Source organism: Bemisia tabaci, chromosome 1 (assembly GCF_918797505.1).
Source record: "Bemisia tabaci chromosome 1, PGI_BMITA_v3".
Taxonomy (NCBI): domain Eukaryota; kingdom Metazoa; phylum Arthropoda; class Insecta; order Hemiptera; family Aleyrodidae; genus Bemisia; species Bemisia tabaci.
The window spans coordinates 9079302-9097753 of NC_092793.1; the positions used below are offsets into that span (position 1 = coordinate 9079302).

General features: G+C 38.0%; 1 protein-coding gene across 1 annotated transcript in view; it reads right to left on the reverse strand.

The window, feature by feature from the left end:
* Positions 1 to 18452, reverse strand: part of Myo81F (unconventional myosin 81F) — an 89755-nt gene that overhangs the window by 25342 nt on the left and 45961 nt on the right. Inside the window, exons 4-13 of the mRNA XM_019054837.2 lie at positions 10332 to 10584; positions 7865 to 8055; positions 6600 to 6818; positions 5953 to 6117; positions 5316 to 5558; positions 4198 to 4323; positions 3368 to 3607; positions 2843 to 3015; positions 1364 to 1579; positions 693 to 862 (exon numbers count right to left, since the gene is read on the reverse strand). Coding sequence (XP_018910382.2) covers positions 693 to 862; positions 1364 to 1579; positions 2843 to 3015; positions 3368 to 3607; positions 4198 to 4323; positions 5316 to 5558; positions 5953 to 6117; positions 6600 to 6818; positions 7865 to 8055; positions 10332 to 10584 — 1996 coding nt within the window. The remainder of the gene's footprint in view (positions 1 to 692; positions 863 to 1363; positions 1580 to 2842; positions 3016 to 3367; positions 3608 to 4197; positions 4324 to 5315; positions 5559 to 5952; positions 6118 to 6599; positions 6819 to 7864; positions 8056 to 10331; positions 10585 to 18452) is intronic.

The window sequence follows — 18452 nt, forward strand, 5'->3', positions numbered from 1 at the left end:
GGTCCCATAATTTTATAGGCTATGAATTGGATTAAGAATTGATAGAGAATGAAAAATGCACGGTTACATGATGAGATTCCCATCAGTTAGACTGTATAAAATTAACTTATCTCTAATGATTGGCGAGACCGTGTAGACCTCTCAAAAAATCACATGGTTTAAGTCTAAGGAAGCTAAAATTTTAGGAGCCACCTTAGCCAGAAAGCCTTACTTTTTGGGAGCCATATTAAATTTTTGCAAATGCATCATAAGGTGCCGCTACTTAACAACTGAGAGTTAGAAACAATTGACAGGATGCTTCAACTTCAAATTTTTAGGCGCATTTGGTGCAAAATGCCCAGGGAAGGCAGAACATTGGCCACAAGCTAAAATATAGCAATTTATTTAGCATTTCACTTTTATTTTTCAATTATCATTTTTACTGATAACTATTGCGCAAAGGTATATTTCAATGCTAGCATGTGACCTGATGTAAATTGTGCAAGTGGCAGCCTTTCCATAGATGGTTCTTCCATTTTGCCTTGTCTTCGACCATCTAATTAGAGACTGCTCATTGATATTGCTTGCTGCATAGTAGAGGGCCTATGCCACAATAAATTAGCAGCTCCGAACCCAATAATTAGAGATTATGAAACGTTGGATAGGATTTTCATTCTTTAAATAGCAACTTACGAGTAAAAAATAAACTCTACCTTTCCTAACAACGTAACCGCGCCAGTATCGTTGAATGACTAGTGAATTTGCTGCTACTACATTTTTCCAATTTTCTTCCAGAGTTTCAAAAGCAGCAGTCCTGATGAACACTTTGGTTTTTCCAATCTGCCAGTCTTTGTTCGGAAAGTTGAGACCCTTCAAAATTGCTCTGTTAATAAGCAAAAATTAGACATTATTGATTTAATTGAAAACTTAGATTACAAAACCACAAAAATTTCTGAAGGAGAAAAATGTAACAGAATCCGTGAAAAGGGACCTTATCTTCTTTAAGAAAATGTTCCTTAACTTTTTGAAAATGAATAGAGGAAAAAAATCTGGAGATGGACGCAAAAGTCTAACCCTGAAAGCTCAAAAATTGAGGGAGATTTAAGTTGAAACAAGAAATCTTAGGTTATGGAAAAACGTGGTTGAAGTTTTTGCAAAAAATTAAAGAAATATTCTTCTGGAGGCTAAGGTCTCTTCTCACAGTTCCGACCATAAAATAACATTAAAACTGAGACATTTTTTGAAGCAAGAAATTTCAAATTATACTTTTAGCAAACTCTCAACTGAGCACTAATGGTGTTTGAGCGATAATCTAAACTAAACTAAAATAACTCTTGTTAAAGACAGAGCTATTATTCTGCAAGAGATATTTGATAATACCTACCGTATGGTTTCATCCACAGTTTTCCGTCGACCATTCCGAGGAGCTAAGCAATAATATTTATTGAAGAAATCTTGGAACCTAAGATGAACAGGGTAACATTGTCTATGGATCATGATGGTGTAAAGCATACCCAAGTACCTCAATTGATCCGAAACCATTACCTCATCATAGTGGTTTGGTTTTTTTATCATATTTGGTTTAATGCACCGCACATACCTAGGCAAAGGTATAAAAATTGACATTATTCAAACGGTAAAAAAGAGGTTTTAAAAGACAGATCATTTATGAGAGGGCCAGCAAATAGATCTTGTGGAAATAATAAAATAGTATAGGTTACTAAAAACTTACTAAATTTGTGGAATATTGAATGGAAACAAAGCAATGGACCTTTTGAAAAGGTGTGAGTTTAAGCATTACGGTACATTTTTCCAATCAAAAGAACTCATCTCTAAGCAAAAAAATAATTTAAAAGAACCAAGATATTAACGTTTTCTGATGCTTTAATCCAAACTTCACGCTCATGAGACAAACAATGATCTACTTGCATCAAATTGCACACTGAAAGTTACTGTAACAGCGTTTATGGTATAAAAAATGGTAACCTCAATCTCAGCGTTTTGGCTCAGCTGTTGCCCATTGATTAATATTGAAACAACACAGGACGGCAAAAGAACATTGCTCAATGAAGAAACCTGCTGAAACTATTTGTCATGCGCGATTTGATCTGCGTAGACTCTGGTTTCTCTTGTGAGAAATTAAAATTTTACTTTACCATAGCTAAATAAAAACCTAATATCTTGCTTCAGAGTTAGGAATATTATTTGCTGCGCAGATCGTTTCCTCCATGAAATTTTGAAGATGAAACATATGTTCATTGAGTGCTTAAATTCGTACACTGTCAAATGGTTCATTAACCTGACTATGTGCTATAAAAGTAATTTGAAGAAATGAAGTTGTTGCAGACAACGAATATGTTTGGGGGAAAATGAGACTAAGCTTTCAATGTGTGAATCTTGACCAAGAAAGAAAAATAATACATAGCATTTTCAATTCTAATAGAGACAATTTTTAATGTTAATAGAGGCAAAAACACAATTGCAAGAGACGAAATCATGAATTCTTCATGGAATTCAAACTCATTTACCCAAAGCTTTTCAGGTGGGTTAAAACCGATGATTTATACGTAAATCTTGGGGCACTTATTGAGATCCATATCAAGAATTTTGATGAGAGCAAGGAATAAATATGAAAGAATTGGACAATATTAGAAAAAATACTCTTTGATTCCATATCCAACCAGGTACTGACATTATTGAAAATTGGTAAATCGTCATGACAGCAAATTAAGCAAAAGAAAAAACAACAAATACATTGCTACAATTGGCAAAGTGAAGTGTTGGATTACTTTTTTGGACAGTAATGCCTGAGCATTGAGTATGTTGATTTAGAGTAAGAAGAGCTTGGAGAATAAATATTTACCATGGATTAGTAGCTTGCAGGACTTCTACAAGCGCTTGTAATTGATGTCTAAATGTATCCGAGACAGTCGGTTTCCCTTTACTTGTTCCTCTAGAGGCTAGAGTGCCTAAAGCCGTGCATGAATTTGAACTATTTACAGCGTTAATTTTTGATACAGTTGCTCCTAATAAATCCTACAAGTAGAATAACGACCGAAGTTAGTAGAGCCAATTACAGATTAACATAGTAAGACTGAATTAGAGTAACAGTTACATCTAGAGATATCAGATGAAATTAAATCCATCGAACAGTGGAAAAAAATCACAGCTTTCTCAAGCTGAAACTGCTCATGAGAAAAAGAGTTAAATAAAAAAATATACGCTATCCCATTTTTTTATACTCAAAAGAAAGAAGACATTTAATAAATTTGAAGCTTGTAGAATATATTGCACAGAGAAACTTTGAGACATGAATGGCAATAAATCATATTCAAACAAGGATTTACATAATATCACTGTGAAAAAAATACATGAAAGCATACTATACCTGATAAATATACAACTGTTGAACTAATGAATTTGAGCTACGACTAATAAAATCGAAGAAGACATCTTGCTGAACATCCCGATTTTTATCAACAAAACCGGCAACAGAATATATCACAGTCCCAGCGTAATGATTCACGCCAAATTCCAATTCCCATCTCCTCCGATCATCACCTTTGATATAATACGGATGAGATTCAAATTCACTATGAAGATTAACTAGATAAGCCGAGTCAGAGCCCTGTTGAATAACAAATACATCATGTCATATCATAACATAAATATACATAAATCCTTGATCTGCGCTTACAATTTGAAATTTGATTCTACAGTTCACTTACTTTGGAAGTGTTCATAAATTACACAATTTTTCGCAAATATGCTATGCAATTTTTCGATATTTTTTACCTTTGCCCTCTTGTAACTCTGTTGTGGCGTAGATCCCTACCCTTTAACGAGTAAAAACAAAATGGCCTGATGCTCTCCTAGACCTTGATCCGTCCCTAGAACGTTACACAATTCATGAACGCCTTTTTTACAGTCATCTTGTATATTATTTTCTAATTTTTGTTCCTTATCAAAATTTTCTTAATTATTAGTCATTGATTGGGGTTTAATATACATTATTTTTTAAAAACAAATTTTGGAGCAAAACAGCCTGTTTAACAAAAGAAAGCACTGTTTGCAAAAGGAAGGAATTTAGGTTCATAAATCTTCATTCGCACTTCCAACCTGCGAATTAGTGTAGTTGATTTTGCATTGATATTTAATTTCAAGTTTTTAGTGGATTAATGTAAATAGAAAAAATTAAATTAAGTGCTTCTTACGAACCTTTGGCATGTGACACTGCTCAGTCAGCAATTTAAAGATGCACCGAGGAGGCTTCTCAATGAGTTCTAGACATTCAGTATTATCCGTGAACTCTATGTGAGAGTACTCGATCCCTTCCTCTCGGTACTGCACGAAGACAAAATTAAAAATTAAAGGCTGAAGATATTGTGGAAAGGTAAAGGAAGAGACTTCAAAATTTACAGAAAAACTGAAATTTGACAACTGAATTTTTCCTTTTAGTCACTTTTGTCTCTCACAATGATAATTCGTTTAATGTTCACATACCATGCTAAAACTTTTTTCTTTTGTTTTCAACAAGAGTGTGCTAAAAAAATTATGGGGGAATCTCAATAAGTGCGAGTTTTTATCTGATCCAAAATACTGAAGGTGGAGTAGTGGAAGCTGCAATTTCACTTTTCAACTAATCTTTGAAAAGGAAATCATTATCTACAAATATGATACTGGATTTTTTTTTGTTTTGTTTAAAAAAAGAGAGAGACAACTAAGGTAGGTGTTCAAATAGTATAGGCAAGCATTTATTACTAAAAAGCCTCACCATTATTACACAAAGTGAATTCCATGCTTAAGCCAATTTCAACCTAGCTGATCATCATGATGTACATCCAAAAGATGAAGAGCAAATTATGAAGAGCACCGTGCAAAAAAATTTGGCACAATAAGTGATTTGCGATCCCTAACTTCATATGCTACCAGGGTTTACATAATTTCTGCATTTACTAATTCCCTAACTTTTCCTAACTTTTTTTGCTGCTTTTAGACTCTAAAATTTCCTGATTCCCTGGCTTTCTCTCATTTTCCCTGACCTTCAAACAAAACTCCCAGCTCTCTTTTAATTACGCTGCCTTTCGCCAAATTTTGAATGAAATTTCCACTTTGAAAGATTCAAATAATGGGAGAAGGTACTTAAAAGTTGCCACTATTTTCTTGAGCAGCACTGGCTGAATTTGTTGAGGCAATAACACACTACTTGCAAAATTCCTCGATTTTTCTTATGAATTTCCCCAATCTTCCCTGACATTTCCGGGTTGTCGTACATTCAATGCAAAGCTACATTATAATATAAAATATGAATGACATTTGAAAAAAGTTATACTCACAGTTTGCTGTTCTAAGGCAAAAACATAGTTATTGAAGAATTTTTGCAATTTTTCATTAGTGTAGTTAATGCACAATTGTTCGAAAGAATTCACAGCAAAGTTTTCAAATCCAAAAATATCCAAAACTCCTAGAAACCTTGTTGAGTCTTGTCCTGGATTTGTACATGTATTAATGTGGTTAACTAACCACGCAAAAACCCTTGAATACAGAGCTTTCGCCATTGCATGGCGATTTTCTTTGGCCTATAAAAAGAAAACATTATCTCTTAAAATATGTGAAAAATTTAAATACTCAAAAAGTACCGCTTAAGTCCATGAAAATCATCTCTTTCTTTCGTTTTTAATTAAAATTTGTCAATGCGCACATTTCTTTTGTGGAAAACAGTAAAAAATAGTTTATACTACAATAGTGTCAAGTTTTAAATGATGACAAAAAATTATTACATTAATGATTTTAACCTTTCTTTTACTTAAAATTACTTCAAATCTCTTTGTTGTAAATTTTGGAAATATTATAAAATCAATTTTTAAATAGACTAATTATTGTGATTACATACAACCAGATAAACAAGCTACTAATGGCAAATTGGTACCTGTGACTCTTTTTGTTGTAAATAGAGAAAACATATTAATGTACCTCTTGAAATTTGAGCGGGATTTCTGTTACACAGCCTCTCACATTGATTTGCCGCAGTAAAACGACTTGAGCTAGGTCATCAACTTGAAGACCTAATAACTCTGCAACTGTCTTTAAAATCTGATGATCCTCTTCAGTTAACTGACACCGCTCGCCATCAATATCCTGAACAGCACAGAAAAAAAAATAATAATTTCATAAGAGAATGTTGGATTTAAAAACACTAAAGTAAGTCACCTGAATGTCTACAAAATATGAGTACTACTTATACTGTATTCAAATAAATGTAAATAAAAATTTAAAAAAGATTATTCCACAATCTATTTGGCAATGTTCAATGATTTTTATCTTGGCATCATATAGGAACAATTTTTCTTACTTATAGTAGTATTTCGTTTCATCTTTATTTCTTAAAATTTGCCTCTTGGCTGATAAAACACCATAAAATCTCATGAATCGCTATCAATATTGGGAGCATCTAACTTTGATCAATGCTTTAGACAGCAAAAAATCATGAGAAAATACTGCGATCAGTTTAATGCAGTGTTTATTAAGGGAAGACCTGATTCAAAATTAAATAATAATCTGACATAAAACTTAAATGGTTGAAGATTTCTTCTGTTCTGATTTGCAACATTTTTACGAACCTGAAAAGTAAGGTTCCCAAGCCACAAGATTGCAGAGAGTGTGCTAAAAATGCCTTCAACCATGTGTAATGGAATCCGAAGCACATTGAATGCAAGGCACAAGGTATCATACTTAAGTGCATCATTTATCCCCTCTATACTGATGCAGTCACTCTGATTCAGGTAAGCAAAAAATTCAGCTGGCTTCAGCTTGTATTGTTCAGCAATTTCTTTATTGATCTGCAAACAAAACATTCCATGACAAGAACTTAAGTATAATGTGTAGCAGGTTTCCGGACAGTGTGTACCAGTTTGCAAGAATGCAAAAAGTTTAAAGCCTTCCCATTAGAAGCTCCTCTTCCTCCAAAACTTTTAATGCCTTGTATCCACGGGACGTTTCACAAGATTTTTCCCAAGTTGTAGTCGCAGGAATGAAACTTCTGAGTTTTTTTCCCATTAAACAACACGACAAAATTTCTTCTTCTTCTTTTAAAATCGTTCCTGAGACTCCACAAGGACTCTTAGTTGGTACTGTGATTAGTATTGACTAACTTTTTTTTTCCAACTTCGCAAGTGAGATTTTTTCTTGGGACAAATCCCATGATACATCCCTTGGAGACAAGGTCTAAGCTATGACTTTTTTCTGACCTTCAATCAAAAATCGCCGTACTTTTGAAAAATACACACGAATTTCACTGCAACTCCACAAAAAACATGCAAATTGTTCGATGATTTCTATAGACGCACGCCCTTTAAATGTTATAACGTGCTCTTTTTCCCATTTTTACAGCCTCTCCATAATTCAAGCAAGCAGCCACACGATCATGCTCGCATGGTTAGGAAGTTTCTGCCCCTCTGCTTGGGAAAACTTCACATCTTACATATTTATACGACTACAAAATAAACATGGAATATGCTTTGATTAATTTATTTTTAAGTCAGTGCTTGAATCAAATCTATTATTATTGTAAGATAAAATTAATTGAAAATTGCTGAGGACAATCCTTTTGAGAGACTTTTTGCCAAATATTAATCACCTATGAGCTACGCATTTTGCTACTATGTCTCCCTCATAAAAAGCCTTCACAAATTGAACACATTTTGGTAAAATCAAAACTAAAAGCTTGACGCCTTTACTTCATAATTTTAATTTTTTACGGCTGTAATTTGTTAAGTCATGGATTTATTTAATATAGCTATAAGTGCATTTTTTCAAATTTATTCTTATTCTTCTGACACAGTTGTGCGAGAAAAAAAGGAAGATGGGCGAAAAGGAAACCTCTTACCTTGGCAGCACTAACAAGCTGATAAAACACATGATAATTCCTTTCCCCATTGCTCTGGAAAGTAATTCTTGACTGCTCCAGAAGATAATCTTGAATAATGCAGCCTTTGATCATCCATTTCTTGTCCAGGCAAACTTGCATGAACTTTCCAAATCTACTTGAGTTGTCATTTCGTACGGTTTTTGCATTTCCTGAAAGGAAATTGTTTTGAAAAGATAAGAAACAAAAATAATGATTAGACGCAAAAAAGTTACATTAGTATATGAACAGAGGCTTGCAAAATCAAACCCACCTCCACTTGATGATATTTCAAAATAATTCTCAAAGTGACATGATTTTGATGAGATAGATACCTAAAGAAGTTCAGCACAAAATTAATCTATCAATTCAGGAACCTACTTGTATTGGGTCTAATATCCCAATAAATTCTAAAGAGTCATAATTGTGTCTTTTAAATTCTTTTCTACCAAATCAACTTTTCAATAAAAGCATTTTCAACTTCCTGGTAACTCTAAACCATTATAGGTTTTGCTGAGTTGTAAGTCATTAAACCATTATAGGTTTTGCTGAGTTGTAAGTCATTGCTCTAATGTGTATTTAAGGAAGATGTCGAGAGAGAAAAAATTGGGAGTTTCTTGATCAGTTGACACTGTGAAATATCAGAGCAAAAGAAAAAAAAAGAAAATATCTTGAAGTTTTCTCTAGATCCTGGGAATTCCGATTGTTCTTTTTCCGATTAAAAATTTGACAGAATGCAGAGCAATTCGTGAGGGGTACCTAAGAAGTTTATCAAATTACCTGAAATTAATTTTCTCACAAAAATTTCCAGGATTCTCTTCAGAATAAAGGCAAAGGTAGGGAATTTTTGTAGGATACACGATACTAATTCATTCGTAAAATTTCATGAAAAAACCAAAAAAATATTAAAAAATTCAAAAGAGCATTTCTAAGGTTAGAAAAAACTAATTAAAATCCGATCAATCAAAAGTAGATGGTCGACTTGAGGTAGCAAGACGACGCCTTAGGCTGACAATGAGTTTAGCAAATCAGCAAACGCCATTTCCTCGCCTGGCTACATCATCAAAGCCAGCCAAAAATATTGTTTTGAGCCGGCCCCATTTTTGGAATTTTCAAAATGAGTTTCCATTGCCATTGAGGGTCCAAGAAAAAATCTAAAATATTCATAGAAGCTTAGTTTACTCCGGACTTCAAAAAATTAATTTCAGGGTAGCCATAATTTCATCACGTTCAAATTCCTTGACTTTTCCCTGACTATTTTTGCTTTTCCTTAACTCCAAAATTTTCGGATTCCCTGAAATTCTAATAAATCTTCCGCTTTGATTTTTTCCCCTTTAAATACACTCAATTGGACGGATTTCTATCAAACGGAACTATAAGCATTGAGACATGAGTCATGAGACCCATAAGAATACATACATAACAGGGCTCACGTCAAAATGCACCAAGTTCCTTTTGACAGAAATACATCCAATTCTGCTCAACGCACCTCGCAAAATTCCCTGACATTTCTCGGTCGCCGCAAATGTTCTGCTTTCACTGACCTCCCCGGTTTTCCAGATCGCCGCGCCGAACAGTGGATCGAATTAATAGGAGAGGCCGGATAAAATTCGGAAACTTTAAACGCTTATTACAACTCCGTTTATACAAAACTTTAAGCTTCTAAAAGTGGTTCCATTGGTTTCCTCGTGAAATTTGTTGCTACGAGTACTCTTTGAAATTTAAAATGTGACGAAATAAACATCAAAATTTGCAGTTCTAGTCGAAAATTCCATGTCCGATCTCTCTAATTGACTCGATCCACTATGTGCCAGCGCCGGCAAGCCTGCAATTTAAAAGGAGACCCATTCTTTTGAGCTTTCGAAGGGACCCAATGGAGATGTTGCATGTGTGAGGGATTTGCGATTTGACTGCTGATTCTTATGTAAAAGTTCGCGAGAAACAAGATGGTGCCACTGGTTTTCTCTGAAATCAACTCCCAAGCGCAAAAAAACCTCTCAAAGTGAGACCAAAATAGAGGGGATATCCCACGCTATCCTGAGAGTCCACCTCTACATCAAAACAAACTCTCCATGTTCAGATAGGGATAGGGAGCAAATACATTAGCAGGGTTGCCGTGTTTTCAGTCTTGGAGTCCCCAAATGAAGTGGCAGCCTGTCAATGTATTAGCTCCCTATCTTTGCATGGAGAGTTTGTCTTGATGTAGAGGTGGACTCTCAGGGTAGGGTGGGATATCCCCTCCATTTTGGCCTCACTTTGAGAGCTTTTTTTGAGCTTGGGAGATGATTTCAGAGAAAACCAGTGGCACCATCGTGTTTCTCGCGAACTTTTACATAAGAATCAATGGTCAAATCGCAAATCCCTCACACATGCAACATCTACATTTAAAAGGAGACCCATTCTTTTGAGCTTTCGAAGAGACCCAATTTGAGAGGAAAACGGTCATTACCGAAGGCTTCCATGACAGTGTTAGCCTCGAGAATTTGATGCTCGACCCAAGTAGAGACAGTGCTGGTGACGCTGCACAGGTACTGCAAGATGAATTTGGTGGTTTCGGTCTTGCCGGCTCCGCTCTCGCCGGAGATGACGCAGGATTGGTTGTGATCCGTCGCCTGCAATGAGGTGTAAGCCGCTTCTGCCAGAGCGAAGACGTGCGGCTCCAGCATCCCCAACTTGGCGCCATGGTATTGCCAAATGTGATCCTGGAAAAGGGACCAAGACAATTTCTATAGAAATTCAACGGTTATTCAGGTTTTAATTCTATTTAATTTATTAATTTAGTGAAAGTTAAGTTCATTAAATTGATGGATTTTGATTCAATGGATGAAAAACAGTGTTGCCGATTTTCAAGAATCACCGCTGGGTCCACTACGAACCCATAGAGAAAAAAAGGAGGCGTTTGCACAGAGTTAAGAAATTTTGTGAAAGATTATAAGAAGAAATTTCATGAGGAAATTTCGAGAAATTTCACGGGGAAAAAAGAAATCTCATGAAATTTCTTGTGAAATTTCACGAAATTTCATTCGATGAAATTTCTTTTAGCAACTCTGTGTTTGCATCTTGAGGTTTGTTTACCCTGTGACGTAGGTCGGTACAACCTGGCCAGCGAAATCCGGAATTCGAGATATGAAAAACGGACCATGACGTCCGATTTTTTTACTTATATCAACTCATGATATAATTTCAAGCACTTTCTATAGAATGACTTTTTCCCCCTTAAATTACACCATTTCCAAGAAAATCGATGATAAACGTCGCTGTGCCGACCTACGTCATCAAAAAAATTCCAAGATGCCCAAAATGCAAAAACCTCCTTTTTTTTCTCTATGGAGGATCTAGTGATCTGTGCTCTAGTTTGAGCAATGCTAATGCTGCCCTCTTCAAATGACAGGAAACAGTCGCGTGGCGTGAATTACGATGTATCGATTGTTTTGCCATTTAAACGTATGGTAAAGAATCGATTATTAAGGTGTTCGCTGCGAACACCCTGTTTATCGATCCTTTTCCATAGAATTAAATGCCATAACAATCGAAACATCGCAACTTACGCCACGCCACTGACAGGAAAATGCGCGACGGGCGGCGGGTTTGATTACAGATTCGGTTGAGTGATTAACAATGATACGGGTGTAAGTATTCTAAAATACCGATCAAAATACCAACTTCCGACGGTAATGAGTAGGCGTTTGCTTTGTGCTCATTGACTATGGTGAACAGCAAACCAAACAGAAATCAGTGTAAATGGGATGCATGGTTCATCGCTGGAGCTTGCCACACGATTAGAATACGAATACGTTCTCATTATGAAAATGAGTGACTATCCTGCGAGCATCATATTCATTTAGGACAGGAAATATTGATTTAGTTTGGAATAACGTTCGTCCAAAACTCAGGGGAGGTTTTGTGACGGGTTGAAACTGCTCAGTAGATGATTCAGTACAAAACGAAGTACGATTGTAACATTTTCTACTTGATGGATTTTCAAAACCGACCATTAGTCACACATTTCATTTTTTATGGGAAATTAACTGGGAATGAGAGGAACTTGGTATTTGAATTCAACGTCAAAGATAGACGAATAGATCGTTTTTGATACATCAAATCAGGGTCGGACTGGCTCGCATCTGAGGGCGTAGACCCTTGGCTGGTTAAAGGGGCGTAATGTGATATTTCCTGATGGGGCATCCCCTTCAAGGAAAGGGGTTCAGAGAATTTTGGCAAAGCAGCACAAGTTTACGCTATTTTCAGGTTCGAAGTTTATTAATCGTACAGAGTAAAAATTGTAAAACTGAACGTATTGAAGTGACCGACAGACTTCTGAAATTAAAGAAAACAAAAAAAATTAAAGCCACTGGACGCATCCAAGCACCATTATTTCCACAAGAACCGTGTCAGTGCTGCGGTTTACATGAGCTTAAGACGTGGGTCTAAAAATCCATCCTAAAAAAAAAAAGAATCAGGCAAGAACCTGAGAAAAGAAGAAAGAACGAGTATCAACACAGCCGACGACAAGAAAGACGTAATCGGGCCTCTTTTTTAACTTTTTTCCCGAATCTGAGCGACGCCTCATAAGCAGCATATAGCAGGGCATTGAGAACTCACGCTTCGCGTCATCGCGCCTTCAGTTTTTCAGATGCAGCACGGACGTCCATCAAGTACGAATAGTTGTATCTCTGCGCCGTCGTTAACGCGCATCCTTTCCCTCGCTCTATTTCCATATTGTGTTTGTTTCCGTTTGTCTTAATTGTAATGTTGCTTTCAACTACAGCAGAGCATTGCGACTTCACGACTAACGCCATCGCGTCTTACATTTTTCATATGCAATGTGGACATCCATCTTGCGAGAATAGTTGTATCGCGTTTACACTTTAGAAGTCTCTAAGAGACTTCGAAGGAATCACGAACTCAGAGTTACCTTTTTACGCTAAATTGAATTTACTTCTCGTTACTACTCGATTTTTTTCAAGAAATTAAGACGCTCGTATCCCGGAAAAAATTACAAATCACTGTTGATTAAACTGTGTTGATTAATTTTTACACATTTTTACATTTTGCGAACATGAAAAGGAACCGATATCTTTCAATATCTTTCATAAATTTCTGAAATTTCATGAAATATTTTACGTGAAATTTCAAGATTTTATTTTTCATGAAATTATGCCACCCTAATTACAGCCATGCGGTAAGGAATCACGAACTCAGAGTTACCTAAATTTTACACTCAATTGAATTTACTTCTCGTTACTACTCGATTTTTTTCAAGAAAGTAAGACGCTCGTATCCCGGAAAAAATTACGAAGCACTGTTGATTCAACTGTGTTGACTGATTAGTAAACAGCAGTACATCCGTCCGACATCCTCAGTGCATTTTATTAAGAAGAGACAAAGATAAGTAAAAAACTTTGCCGGGCGGGGAGATAAATGGACGGATTTATGCTAAATGGAACTATGTGCAGGTGGAAAGATGGGTGTGCTCGTTAGTGCTCGGGCCATAAGAATGAATCGGAAATATAAAGCGCCAGTGACGTCAGCGGCAACGACGGGAACGACGACGATCGGGAAGGCGGTCCTCAACCCATGAGCCTTGTCCACAAGGTTCTGGATACATGTTCACGAGTTAGCGCTCAGTTCCTTTTCATTCAATTGAAAATCCCACTTTTCCATTTTCTCAAAAGGAACTGTATCCACTTTTACATACATTGTTTCTTATCCATCTTCCACGAGCACACCCCATCTTTCCACTTGCACATAGCTCCTTTTAGCATAAATACGTCCAAATTGCGTTTATTTCCGATAGGATTCTAGGTGGCGGTAGCCACCCCGGACCAATCCTAAAAAACTCCTCCTTAAAAATTGCCTACCAAAGAAAAAAAAGAAAAAAGGGGAAAAAGATAATACAAAAAGGCAGTGATGTCACAGAGACACGAGGACAGGCAGGAGCTACGGCGCACAGTGGACCGAGTCAATAGGAGAGGTCGGACATAAATTTGAAACTTTAATCGCTTAAAACACCGTTAATACGAAACTTTGAGGTTCCGAAAGTTGTATCATTGGTTTCCTCGTGAAATTTTCTTATAAAAGGACCCCTCAAAATTTAAAATGTGACGGAATAAATATCAAAATTTGCGGTTTTGATCAAAAAATTTATGTCCGACCTCTCTAATTGACTCGATCTACTGTGCGGCGGCTTATATACACTTCTGGCGAGTCGAGTGGCAACGCTAGGGGTTGTTAGGATTTCGTGTGGGTGCAGACGTGTGGATGAGATGAGGGGTCGCGTTTTGATCTCGACCCCCGAAGTTGGTCAAAATGACGGATTAGAAGGGGAAACCAAACGGCGAACACTCGACAGCGGCGCGGCGACCCTCGAATTTCATGCGAAAAAGGTCGAAATCCTCGCCATTCGCAACTATTTCGTGAAGGGAACGGATGAGGATGAGACTACCCCTTTGAGCGAGCCACTTGGCTGGGTAGGTGACGGTGACAGGAAGTGATGAGGGACGGCATACGGCTGTCACGCACGAGGACCGCGTTGCCGCTTAGTGCCTCCTTCAACTGCCATGCTGAGGAAAAAACGCCGTATCAACATTCGAGAGTTGCCAAATTTCCTCTGAAGCAGGGTCGGATTAAGGGGGTGGCCACATGGGCCGCGGCCCACGGCGGCAAATCTATAAGGGGCGGCAAATTTTGCAATTTTTTTAAATGTAGGTATAAAAAAATCGGATTTAGAAAAAAAAAATTACAAACGAGAGAAGGCGACAAAATCTCTCATTTCCTGAGAGTATAGTAATTTCTAATTTTGTCGTCGTTCAGAGATACAGGAGACAGCACCTTTAATTATTCAAGTTAAAGGGAGAAACCAAATAGTTAAACGCGCAATTTGGCCCAGAACGGCGCGACTTAGAGAGAAATGATGATGAGGACTTGAGATGAAAAGGAGAAAGCCCTCGGCGCGGCGATCGGCATGTAACACATATTAGCGCCTACAAGACTGCACGAATACTTCACGCATTGCGTCAAACACAGTGCGTTCAGCAGCGGTCGGCGTGAAACTCACAGCGCCTGCAAGACTGCGTGAATACTTCACGCATTGCGTCAGACACGGTGCGGTCAGCGCGGCGCGGCGGCGGAAGTTAAAATCATTAATCCACATTTATGTTTGTTCTTTCATAATTGTTTCGTTCATTTCTTATGAATGGAAGGCCTTGTCCACACAGAGATAGGTTTACGAAACTTAACTTTCGCACAAAGTTCCGTGAACTTTTGCTAGTAGTGTTGACAGGGCTTTCGCAAAAAATGTGTCCAACACGAGTAAACGCGTCTTAAGCACCCCTCCCCCGCTGGCACGTTCATTTGATGGTTTTTATTGATGTTTCAAAACTAATGAGAAGGGGGCGGCAAAATACAGGCGGCCCATGGGCGGCAAGTAGTTAAATCCGGCCCTGCTCTGAAGAAATGTTTATTTTCGATAAAATTTACGAATACTTTTCCATTAAATTTTCAGAAAATTCAGGGCATATTCTGAACATAATTATCTGAGAAATTGGAAGACAAATATTCACAAACTTTCCTGAAAATTGGTGATTTGTCACAGGAAGTTTGGCAACGCCGGAAGGCTCTTACGGCGTTCTTCCTTAGCACGGCAGTCAATGGAGACACACAGGAAATACTTCCTCGATTAAGACCATGGTGTCTAGGTTTCTTGGACCTCCTCAGTCTCTGATTTTCAGGAGCACATTCCCTGGTTAGAAACCGAAGTCGTCTCTATTAAATACACGAATTCCTTAATTTAGTGCTTCAAATAATAAGCGTTCTAATTATACTTGTGGAGGCCATACAACCGTAAGCTTACAATCCACCGTGCAAACTATTTGGTCATGTGAAAGTTTGCCCAAAATTAGAATAATTTGCAAGCGAGGTGATAGAGCGTTCGAGTGAAGTCCTTTGCCGCCTTTGCTTGTTCCGACGAAGCAAGACATTTGCGTTAATACCACTATTCGACCACGCGACAGCTCGTGTTGCCTGCACTGGAGCCTGTGGTGAGGATCCTCTCACCACATTTGGCAAAAGGATATTTGGGCTATGAATAAGCGTGACATTTACGGTGATACCACTATTCGACCAGATGGGAGCCCATGATGCCTACCCTAAAAATTGAAGGCGAACAGAAACGGCGTTAGGATTACCTCTCCGCATGTGATTAAATCATGGTGCGTATAAAAGAGCGTGGCATTTACGGTGATACCACTATGCGACCACATGGAAACTCGTTATGCCTACCCTACAGCCCTGTATGAGCCCTGACAAGGTGTCTACTGGTACCACATTATTCAAATTCCTTGCGTTTTCAGTACATTTGCCTTGCTTTTTACTTAGGTACTTTCCCGAAAATTCTTCTTTTTTTTTTTGGTAGTTCTCAAAAATCCTTGCTTTTTCCTAACTTTTTTCTTACCTCGCACCCCTGGTAAAAATTGGCAGTAGAATCTGTGTTCCAAAATACCATAGACCTACAGCCGGGTGTAAGATTTCCAATAGCTTCTATAGCCGGCTACACACTTTCTTATAGCCTTTTATAGCCGATGGCGATTAAGCAACAGCCAGGCGATAAAGTGTATGCTAAACGTTACTAATTACGGATGCTAGGACTTAGTGAGTTTTTGGAATACTGCTCTCTTTTTGGGCCGTAGTATCTTGATTTATTTTGCGAGGAAAGCTCCGTACTTTTGATGGATGCCTGCCATTACTAATATATTAGAGCGCCTTCAGTTTCGTATGATACTGTGCGATACTTCTGGTGTGAAATAGTTGCTTCAAGCGCCGTGGCAGGCGGGCAGCCAGCGCGAAACACGCATTGGCGCCTACAAACGTAACAGGGATACCTCACGCGTTGCGCAATGCGTGAAGTATCCCTGTTAGGTTTGTAGGCGTCAGTGCGTCGCCGCTCCGCTTTGTGTTAGGCTCTAATATTTAATCTGGCGGAGTCAGCGTTATTCAACTTATGATTTTGAAATGTTTGCACAACCTGTATGGATTATTCTCATTTTAATCGATGAAAAAAAAATATGTACTAAAGGAAAATATAATGTGTGTTTTGTAAATATTAAGGTGGTTCCGTATCAAACTTAATGATTTCCAAAGCATACGAATCCATACACAATTTCTTATAGCCTTTTGTAATCAATGGCGAAAAAGCAACAGCCAGAGATAAAGTGTAAAGCCCGGCGATAGGAACCATAGCCCGGCTGCATAATTTTTTATCGCTTCGTATAGCCCGGCCGTATGATTTTCTCCGCATTCTACAGCCAGCTATATGATTTTCTGTAGCCTTCTTTAGGCGGCTATAAGAATTCCTATGGTATTTTGAAACGCAGCTCTTATCGCCAATTTTTACCGGGACGCATTACTAACCGTATTCGATTGGAAAAGCGAAATGATGGAATGACAAAGAAATACACAGAAAAACAAGAGGAATCGAACCGGAAACTTGATGAATAGAGTATGTTATGGAATCGCATAACCTCTAGGCTACACCAAAGAGTTTATCACGAGAAGCTCGAATTCCCGTACCTTTTAACGGTAAATCCGCACCTTTTCCGTAATTCCGTGCCGACCTTCCGAATTCCGTGCTTTTTCAGTGTATCCGCACTTTTTCCGTACACTGCCGTGCTAAGGAAGAACGCCGTATGAGCCTTCAGGCGTTGCCATTTTTCCTTTAATCACCCATAAATTTACTGGGATAATCCTGGATATTTTTCTTCCAATATTTCAGACAATTTTCCTCCTCATTTAATCTAAAATATCGGAAAATTTTAAGGGAAAATACGCATGACTTTCTTCCAAAATACATGTTTTATTCGGGGAAATTTGGAAACTCTCGAATGCTCATACGGCGTTTTTCCTTAGCACGGCAGTATAGTAGACACCCTGCCTGAGCTTCATCTTGAAAACGTTTTACGTTTGCGAGCTGTCCGTGTGTTCCGAACTGCACATTTATCCATCATTCAAGGCATACATTTAAGACCCTCGCCCTCGTAGTGACTGGAGGAGTTGAGCCCGCAACCCATTAACAGGAAGCCAGCTGAACGGTTTGCGGACGACCGCGACCCTTGAAACAAATCGTTTAAAGCCGCTCCAATTCCTTCGGCGCTGCCTCGAGTTGAGCTCCCACCTATTCTGCCGTGCTAAGGAAACGTCGTATGAACATTCGAGAGTTGCCAAATTTCGCTTGATAAAACATGTATTTTTGACATAGAGTACGAAGAGTCGTAATGCAAGTGCGGGAGAGCTGGTGCCACTTTTAAGCATTTTGCAGGTCCCGAATTCCGAAATTTCTGAGCGGCGCCGGGTCCCTTTTTCGATACATAATTGATTGTTTTCGATACACGGGGACCGGGCCATATTCCCAGAGACAAATTCCACACCGCCATTTTGGATCGAATATGTATCGAAAAAGTGACCCCGCACACCGGGCTCGGAACTCGTCGAGCAGAACATGGCGCCAGCTCTCCCACTTACATTACGACTCTATGTGCTCTATGATTTTTGACAACATTCATACGTAATTTTCCTT